This window comes from Humulus lupulus, chromosome 8, assembly GCF_963169125.1.
Source record: "Humulus lupulus chromosome 8, drHumLupu1.1, whole genome shotgun sequence".
Classification (NCBI taxonomy): Eukaryota; Viridiplantae; Streptophyta; class Magnoliopsida; order Rosales; family Cannabaceae; genus Humulus; species Humulus lupulus.
Window position 1 is genome coordinate 46,249,819 of NC_084800.1, and position 10,849 is coordinate 46,260,667.

General features: G+C 34.7%; 1 protein-coding gene across 1 annotated transcript; it reads right to left on the minus strand.

The window, feature by feature from the left end:
- Positions 1-9,730: 9,730 nt before the first annotated feature.
- Positions 9,731-10,347, minus strand: LOC133795348 (uncharacterized). The gene is made up of 2 exons (XM_062232800.1): positions 9,910-10,347; positions 9,731-9,772 (listed from the first exon to the last, which is right to left on the minus strand). The coding sequence occupies exons 1-2, from the start codon at positions 10,345-10,347 to the stop codon at positions 9,731-9,733; spliced, it is 480 nt and encodes a 159-aa protein (XP_062088784.1).
- Between the last annotated feature and the right edge of the window lie 502 nt (positions 10,348-10,849).

Sequence of the window (10,849 nt, forward strand, 5' to 3'; positions counted from 1 at the left end):
AGAAAAACAATTTAAGTTATTTAAGGGAAAATATAGTCACATCAATATTATTTTAAGTTTCAAATTTTTAAATCTCGTTTCTTAAGTAAACAAGATATATAATTCCATCAATAAAAAACAAATTAAATGACTAATTTCTTAATAAATAAATTTACACATGATGAATATAATAATTAATGTCAATTTTATCAATTTCTCACCCAACATTATAATGATGCTCTACTTATATATATATAAACTTGGATTTAGGTATGATCATCACAAATATAGGTATAGACTATAGAGGAGATACTCATTCATACAACCTGACTCTACCTACCTTAAAATGCTAAGCTTACCACATACATTAACCTAATTATAAACCTAAGCCAAAATTGAGGTGAGATCCGAAGTTGTAAGTAAAAGTTGAAGCACACCCATCTAACTCCTAACATATATTCAATGTGCACGTAAATTGTAACGACCCAAATTCGCTAATAAGGCTTAAGGGCCTTGATTAGCATGCCTGGAGGGCATAATGGAGATTACGTGTGATTTTAGTGATTTAGATGTATAATTATGATTTAAAGCATGTTATATGATTACTTGAGTACTTGAGATGCATGACTATGCGTGTTTGTATGCATATAGGCCCAGATTAGGTTAGAAGGGCATAATCGTAATTTTGGCCATTATGAGCATAACTGCTTTGATATATGTGATAATTGTTGAGACCACATTATTATGTGGATATATATTCGCGATCAGTGACTCGAGACGATCCTAGTGAGCAAAGTAGTGGAAAAGTCATAGCGGGGATTTATACCCGGCTCGGGGTGAGCTCAGGGGTATAAATGGGAATTTAGTAGATGAGCTGGAGATTATTGTAACATTGAGGAATGCTATTGGTGATTAATTAGGTATCGGGAATTAAGCGGGGAATAATAGATACATTCGAGGAAGTAGCGGGAATTAGGCAAAATGACTAAAATACCCTTAAGTGGACTAAAGGATTAGAGTTAATTGGGAGGGCATAAAGGTCATTTGACTCTTAAGGATGGGTATTACTGGGGTTTTAAGTTAGTGGAATTTGTAGAATATGAAAGAAGTCTGAAAAAGAAAGGAAAAGAAAGAGGGAAAACAGAGGGAGTTTCTCTAAGTCGGTTTACACTATCCTTCACCTGTTTCTTGAGAATTTTTGGAGTAAAGCTTAGAGGAGAGCTGGGATAACTAAACATCAAGGATCTTGACCTAAGATTAAGGAATTGGCAGAGGTTTAGCAGGGTTTCACTAACACTTGAGGTAAGATTCTAGAGTTCATCCATTTCTGTTTCTGGTTTTTAAGTTGTGGTACTTGAGCTGAATTGAATGGAACTTTGGGGAATTCAGGCTTAAGGCTGAGGAGTAGCAAGCCAAGGGAGCCTAGGGATAGCTTGTGGGCGAAATTCTATCAAAGGTATGAATTCTAAGTTCTAATTCTGATGTTCAGCTGGTTTATGTTGGGTTCTAGAGTTTGGAGGTGGCTATGGTGAATTTTGGGTTTGTGATTGCATGTGCTTGGGTTTTAGATGTTTAGGGTGCTTGGGATGAGTGGAGTGTGGTCATGAGGTTGTTTTTAGGTTTGGGTAAGAGTTGGAAGAGGTTTGGTTGAGGTTGGCTCGAGAAAATCGCACAAGGGGAAAATTTGGTGTTGGGCTGTCTGTGACTAGCACTACAGCGCTAGCCTTTGGGCGCTGTAGCGCTAGGCCATTTTGCTGGAAGGGTTTTAGTTTCTGTCTGTAGCGCTATAGCACCCTCCCAAGAGCGCTGTAGCGCTACCCTACCTTCTGAAGGGGATTTTAGGGTAATTTGCAAGGGTTTTTGACCTAAGGTTTGGGGTTTGGTTCCACCACCTTGTTTGGTGGAACTAGGACATCCCGGGGGCTCGGGTTTGGCCCCGGGGCTAGGTTTTGAACTTAAGGGTTGATGTTGACTTTGGCCATGATTGTGTTTAGGTGAGCGCTAGGGCTCGAGTGGGATCGTGCTCAAGGTGTCGAGGGATTAAAGCTATTGAATTGAAAGGTAAGAAAACTGCACCCGAATGTATGGTTGTGAATGGGACTAAGTGCTCCCAAAAGTTGTATTGTGTCATCGTTGGTATTATGCCAAGGGACACGTATAAGCGGTCTAAGAGTACCGTTCATGAGTTTAGCGCACGGGGCGCGAATTGGCCATTGAGTGCCGGGAATAATAGGATAACAGAGGGAGCTGCCTGTGAGCGCTAGCCCTGGTTATCGTCTGTGCACTATGTATTTGAGCTGAGATGCTTAGTTTATGAAATACTTGACTGTTGATACACTTGAGTTGATGAGATGCTATATGTGTAATTGATTTGTTACTAATTGTTCATGCTCTGTTGTTTCTGTGTTTTCTTGTTGGGCCTTGGCTCACGGGTGCTTCGTGGTGCAGGTAAGGGCAAGGGCAAGCTGGACCAGGCCTGAGGTGGAGAGCTCCGAGGTGTAATGTACATAGCCAGCCATTCGATCGCCACGGTCGAGGAGTGTGTGAGGACAGAGATTACCTAACAGCTCGCTTTTGCCTTAGTATGGCCAGTCGATGTATCTAAACGTTGTAACTTTTGTAAATGGCTTTTAAACTGTCAATTTTGGGATCCCATGATCGTAAACAATGGTTAGTAATGAAAACGTACTTTTGAGACCAAAACACTTTTAATCCTAGTTCCTCCACTATTTTAGTACACGTTTTTACTTTAATGACTTGATTAGCAAGTCTGGCACTTTATAAACACACAGTGTAGCGGTCTTGGCTATCCAGGGCGTTACATAAATATCTTTTTTTATATAAAAAATAAGTGTTTATCAGTTTTTCTTATTTTTAACCATTTTTTAATATTTTTAACTTTAACGGAATATTACAAATATTTAACAGAATATATTTTTAAAATTAATTAAAAAAATATGATAAATAAATATTTAGTAATTATATTAATATAAGTTCAAATATTATAAAGTATAATTATTATAATAATATTTAATATAAATTTAAATATTTAATAATTATATTAATATAAATTTAAATGTTATGAAATATCATTATTATAATAATATTTAATACAATACTACATACTTAATAATTATATTAATATAAATTCAAATAGAAAAAATATCAATTTGACCCCTGTTTTGCCTAAATACTTAAATATTAATAAAATATTTAAAATATATATACAAATATATAAATTTTGAATTAAATAAAAATTAAAATTAAAAAAAATCATAAAAATATATACTTGAATTACTTATATCTATACATGCAACTTGCTATGTAATAAAATTCAAATTATTTTCCTTACTTTAGACGACAAAGTTGTTAAATAAATTTTAGCAAAACATATACATACTTAACCACCCAAAAAAATTAGAAAAAAGAATGCGCAAATATCATTTTTCTATTATTCTAACTATAATACATCGTTTTAATCTTGAAACATTACCTAAAATATGTTTGAAATCAACTTTATTGAGACAAGATTTGCCCAAATCCGCTACAAATAAACAAAAAAAATATTATCCTAACTATAATACATTCATTAAATCTTAAAACCATACCTGAAATGAGATTTTTACAGGGCGAAATCGCAATAATGCACCTGAAAATTGCCCTAGAAACGCGGCTATTTTTTGGTTCGTGCGGCTCGGGGAAGAAGAAGAAGAGGAATGGTTAGGGTATATCAGGGGAAGACCTATAACATCTCCCCTATGAAGACGTGTAGGATATTTGATGTCTCTCTTGAGAAGACATTCGATGTGGCACGTCTTCCCAGATGAGACATTAGATGTCCTACACATCTTCCTATGAGAGATGTTGAAAGTCTTCAGAATCTGTTTTTTTATAAATTAATTAATTTATAAAAAACGTCTACCACAATTTTTAATGACTTACCCACTTAGTTATAAACAAAAACTTTTAATGACTTACCTCCTTAAACTTAAAATATCCCTAAATACTTATAATGTCTTACACCATAGATGTAAGCCATCATAGAGAGTTATTGAAAGTGAAAATTGTTGTAGTAAGAGAAAATAAAGTACAAACTATTTTTTGGTGGCATATAAATAACAAAGTTATAATTAATAGACTTAATTGAATAAGAGTTTATAAAAAATCAATATTTTTGGCTTTCCATGAGACCTCCAATCACAAAGTTTATACTAAATCAACACTAAAATAATGTAATTTTAACATTATAATATTATCTCATTCCAACCACAATACTAAAAATTACACACAATTTTTTTTATTATTATATCATTTAATTAATAAAGTACAAAATAAAATATATATTAAAACATTTATTATTAAAATATGAATTATAGATAATGCCTTAATCACTCGTACGGAAATCAATTACTTTAACCTAACCTTATATTAAGGAAAAGATCCGACTGATTTGCTTAAAAAAAATTCATTAAAACGTACCGTTCACAATAATTTCAAAGCTACATAAAGTCTAAACATAGTGTGGAGGTCTTAAATTATTATTTATCGGAGGACTAGTTATTAACATTTTAAACTTTTAAAGGATTGATACCCTATTGCCATTTTTTCATAATTTTAGAATAGGTGCATGCATTAATTATTTTAACCTACATAATAAGAAGAAGAAAAAATCACTTTCTTCTTACTTAATTTCATAAAAGGCTCTAATATTGTTTAATTAAAAACCTATTGATTTATCGGTTATGGCCTGGCATTATTTTATGAATTGAGAAAGAAGGCGAGAGTGAAATTTCGGGGTGAAAACGCGTTATTTTGGATATAAATATGTATAATATATATTAGTTGCCGTGTTCAAACTCTGAACATACGTGACGTGGAAAATTGTGGCGAGAAAGACGAGTAATTCTCTTGCAAAAGAAATAGTGAGAGGTTATAATATCACAATTTGGTTGTTTTAAGAATCTCCACTTAGACTTCGATTATTCCATGATTATTAATCTGTGACGTATTTCAAACTATATATTACGTTGGATCATAATTAAGTAGTCGTGTGATTTGACCTTAAAATATCAAACACATACTTGAAGTCTTCAACCATATGGTTTACTATCATACTTATCATTATTTTCTTCATTATTTCATTAATAAACTAACTAATTAAGACAATATTTCAACTAATGAAGAAAAAGTAAAAAGAATTATTAAGAAATTAGTTGATAGTGTGAAAGACACATGGTTCTTGGCAGAAAATAATAATTGAGAGATATAATAATATTATTTGATTTTAGGTTGGAAATTCCTCAATGGATTATAAATCGTAGTTTTATAAAATAAAATATTTAAAAAAAAAAGAAGTTCAAAATGCTTTAGTTAAATCTATTGTAATGTACATACGTGTTCTACTAAAAAAAAAGTTTAACATGTGACAGGAATAGCCTAATTAAATTGATATTCGCGTGACCCTGATGAATAGCCATTATAAGATTTGTTTTTCCATCCAATTTTTTTAATAAATTAATACTTATTTAACGAACGTGATTTGAGCACAATCATAATAAACAACTTTCAAAATTTTCAAATTAATATAAATATGAAATTCTGTAAGCAAATTGATGATTGACCATTTTATTCTTTTAAATCACCAAACTGAGATGGATTACTACTAAAAACTGGACAAAAATGGATTACTAACGCAATATATATATATATTAGTATTGCGGAATGAAAAAATGGAGAAAACTTTTATTAAGCTTGAATCAGTTAAAATTCACATTCGAGCATCAAGACTAATATATAGAACAAAGCAGCTAAGCTTCACAGAAGCCTAACAGAATTGGTTGAAAAAGACCCAACAACTCTGCTTAACTAACTCAACTAATAAACTAAGCTAACAAACAAAATAACGGTAACAAACAACCGTCATAATACAACAGAAAGGATAAACAAATAATGCTAGTCCTAATACCCCCCCCTCAAGATGGACTGTATATGTTGTATACAGACATTTTGGAGATGTGAGAGTTGAGAACTGGTGAAGTCAAGGGCTTCGTAAAGGCATCTGCTAGTTGTAAGGTGCTGGATATAGGTATGAGTCTGATCTGAGATGTCTTGATCTTATCCCGAATGAAATGACAGTCCAACTCTATGTGTTTAGTTCGTTCGTGAAAAGTGGGGTTATTAGCTATGTGGATGGCGGATTGATTGTCACAATAAATGAAGGAAGGATGCGGTTGAGGAATATGGAAATCTTTGAGAAGGTATTGAAGCCAAGTAACTTCACTGGTTGTAGATGCTAATGCTCGATATTCGGCTTCAGCTGAGCTTTTAGATATGGTGGGTTGTTTCTTGGTTCTCCATGAGATGAGGCAATCGCCCAAAAAAATACAGAAGCCTGTTGTTGATCTTCGAGTGATTGGGCAGGAAGCCCAATCGGAGTCTGAGAATCCTCGTAATTGCAGAGTAGAAGATGCAGAGTATAGAAGGCCTTGACCCGGTGTTCCCTTAAGATATCGAAGTAGATGGTGAATGGCTTGTAAGTGAGGTGTACGAGGAGCAGACATGAATTGACTCAAATGATTGACTGCATAGGTAATGTCTGGACGAGACAAGGTGAGATAGAGCAAGCGGCCAATGAGTTGGCGATACTGAGAAGGATTGGCAATGAGTTCCCCATCTTCATTATTTAATTTGAGCTTAGGATCCATGGGTGTTTTGCTAGGCTTGCTCCCTGTATAGCCAGTATCTTCAAGTAATTGTAAGGTGTACTTTCGCTGAGAGAGGAATAAGTTGTCTTGTTTTCTGGCTATTTCAAAGCCTAGAAAGTATTGAAGGTTGCCAAGTGCCTTAAGCTTGAATTTCTGGTGCAGGGAGTTTTGTAGTGAGTGTAAGACTGTGATGTTGGGACCAGTGATGATGATGTCGTCAACATACACAAGTAGTGCAATAAAAGAGTCTTCAGATCCTCTTGTGAACAGAGTATAATCGGCCAAAGATTGAGTGAAACCTTCTTGTAACAAGGCATCCGAGAGCTTTTTGTACCACTGTCTGGATGATTGCTTGAGGCCATACAGGGACTTATGCAGTTTACAGACCAAATTAGAACCTGCATTTAGAGAAGTAGATAGATTTAGTCCTTTAGGTAGAGTCATGTACACCTCTTCATTGAGGTCGCCATTAAGAAAGGCATTGTTAATATCTAATTGCAAAGTATGCCATTTTTTTATAGTAGAAATAGCAAGCAGTAGTTTAAGGGTAACCATTTTAGCAACAGGAGAGAATGTATCAAAAAAAATCAAGCCCTTCTTGTTGCGTATAACCTTGAGCAACAAGTCGGGCTTTATACCGTTCAATGCTACCATCACTGTTATATTTAATTTTGTACAGCCATCGGCACCCAATTGCCCTTTTGTTGGCTGGTAATTCTGTAATAGTCGAAGTGTGATTGTTGTTAAGTGCATCAAGCTCCTGTTGCATAGCTTTTACCCAATGATCATGCTGCACAGCCTCTGAATAAACTTGTGGTTCTTTATGAGATGAAACTGCAAAGACAAAATTTTTGTAAGACTCAGATAACTTAGAATAAGATAGGACTTTAGATAAAAGATGAGGTGTGGAGGATTGATCTTGAATGAAAGAGGAACATTCAAAATCTCTTAAATAAGCTGGTGTTTTGGTAACTCTGCTGGATCTTCGAAGAACAGGAGGGACAGAAACTGATTCCATGAGTTCTTCATTAGGTGCAGATGAGTCGATGTCCATGGTTTGTGAATCTGCTATGTCATTGTTATTTTCCTGTGCAGAAGAAGGGGCAGTAATGCGAGACATAGGAGGATAATCACAATGCATATAATCAGTAATAGTAGTATGAGGTAATACAGTTTGAGAAAAAGGGTCCAAGTTTGGACTATCAGCATTAAGTTTCTGAAAAGGGAAGATTTGTTCATGAAACACAACATTGCGAGAAATAAAAAACAGTTTATTATGTATATCATAAAGTTTATACCCTTTAATTCCTTTAGGATATCCCATAAATACACAAGTTCTAGCCCTTGGTGAAAACTTGTGTCTATGAGCAGTGAGAGTAGAAGCAAAGACTAAACATCCAAAGGCACGTAAATGATCATAAGCAGGAATTTTATTAAACAGTAACTCATATGGTGTTTTTCCTTTTAGCAAAGGAGTAGGTGTTCTGTTAATTAGATAAGCAGAAGTCAAAATGCACTCAGACCAGAATTTGACAGGAATTTTAGCTTGAAAATATAATGCTCGAGCCACATTAAGTAAATGCTGATGCTTTCTTTCAGCAATTGCATTTTGTTCAGGTGTTTCTACACAAGTGAACTCATGCAGAATTCCATATTTAGAAAACAATTCCTTGAATAACAATTCGGGAGCGTTGTCAGATCTAAATGTTTTAAATATGCATTTAAATTGATTTTGAACATAGGACAAGAAAGCAGGAATAATGGTTGAAGCATCAGATTTAAAATTCATCAAGTATACCCATGTGAATCGAGAATAATCATCTACTAAAGTAAGAAAATATCTGTGATTTGTGTGTGATGTGATATGATAAGGGCCCCAAACATCACAATGTATAAGATCAAAAATTTGACTTGAAAATCTGGTTTTATGATTAAAAGAAAGCTTCTTTTGCTTAGCAATCGGACAGATATAACAGGGTTCATGTTTATGCAAAACAGAAATATTACAAGGCAAAATATCTTTGAGTAAATGTAATCTCTTATTGGATAGGTGACCTAGGCGTGAATGCCATGTTTCAGCAGAAACAGTAAGTATTGAAGATGATGTCGGTGTAGTGTCAAGTATATACAGATCATTGACATTTCTACCCCTTCCAATCATCTTCTGGTTGGCCTTGTCCTGTATATGAAAAAACTCAGATGTGAATTCAATAGCAATAGAAGTATTGTTAGTAAGGCAACTTACTGACACAATGTTGTATTTGAAATTTGGTGCATACAACACATCATTAAGAGTGATATACTCATTTATGCACACTGTACCACTTTTACTAACTAATACAGATTCGTTATTAGGTAATATTAATTTAGTAGAAGAAGTTTTACATAAAACTTGAAACAATTTTATATTACCACAAATATGCCTTGTAGCTCCGGAATCGATAATCCATGAATTATTTAAGGTAAAATTGGAATGATGAGATAGCACAATACCTGAGTTACCTATGGAAGTAGATGGATCTGTGTTATTCGTACCATTGTGCTGAGATGCGAGCAAACTCAGTAATTGCTGATATTGACCAGTTGTCAATTGAGGCAGAAAAGCATGATTATCCGATGGTGCTGTGTTGAGAGAATCCTTGGTTTGTATATGATTTGCAGCAGCTTCATCAGGTTTGTTGCGTTTATTGTATCCAGGAGGATAGCCGTGTAGTTTATAACACCTTTCTATGGTATGCCCAAGTACATTGCAATGGCTACAAAAAGGTCTGCTTTTCTTTTGAGGATGATTCTTGAAGTTTTGATTGTCATTCTTTGGTGCAGAATTCTTGTCACTTTTGAAAGCAAAAGCCATGGCATTATTAGAATCATTACTTGCAAAAGCATTACCTTTTTGATGTTCTTCTTGTGTCACGAGATGAAAGACTCTGTTTACTTCCGGCATTGGGTCCATGAGCAAGATGCTTCCTCGAACTTGAGAGTATGAATCCGAAAGCCCCATGAGAAATGACATTATGTACTCCATGTGATGGTGTTCTTGAAGTTTTTTAACACCTCCACAAGTGCACCCATGACAAACACAACTTGGCCTATAATTTGTTAGTTCCTCCCATATAGTTTTGAGCTTTGTAAAATACATGCTTATAGTCTGATTTTCTTGTTTCAGATTCATGAGTTCTTTTCTCAAATTAAAAATATGAGGACCATTTCTTTGGTGGAATCTAACCTTAAGATCTGACCAGATAGTTGAGGCAGATTCATCGTACAATATACTAGACGATATTTCTTTAGAAACAGAATTTAAGATCCAAGAGATTACCATGTTGTTGTTCCTGATCCAGGCAGTGTGAAGAACAGGATCTGAAATTGATGGCTTAGAGATTGAACCATCAAGGAAGCCGATCTTGTTTTTGACCGAAATGGCAAGAAGCATGGCTCTACTCCATGAAGTGTAGTTGTCTTGTCCTGTTAATGGCTGTGATACGAGAGTGTTGCCCGGATTGTCTCCATGATGCAAGAAATAGGGATTTGACGGATCTTCCAGAGGATTCTTGATCATAGTGAGCGGTATGCTTGGATTACTTTGGGCTGACTGTGTTTGAGGATCTCCAGGAGGATTTGAGCTTTGATCGGTCGAAGATTGAGTTTGAGGATCTGTAGCCATTTCTGAAAGTTCGAAGTTTCGAAATTGAAAGAATCAAGAAGGCGCTGAAATGCAGAAGACAATGGAATGCAGCAGAAGAAATTTGATGAAGAACGGATCGGAAGTTGAGCACGGCGTCGTCGGAACTGTGCACGAGAAGCCGGAGATTGGATCGGAAAACAGGGAAGCTTAACCTTCCCGCTCTGATACCATATTGCGGAATGAAAAAATGGAGAAAACTTTTATTAAGCTTGAATCAGTTAAAGTTCACATTCGAGCATCAAGACTAATATATAGAACAAAGCAGCTAAGCTTCACAGAAGCCTAACAGAATTGGTTGAAAAAGACCCAACAACTCTGCTTAACTAACTCAACTAATAAACTAAGCTAACAAACAAAATAACGGTAACAAACAACCGTCATAATACAACAGAAAGGATAAACAAATAATGCTAGTCCTAATAATTAGTGTTAGTGTTAATATACGTATATTGCTATATTTATTATTATTATAAATAGTTTG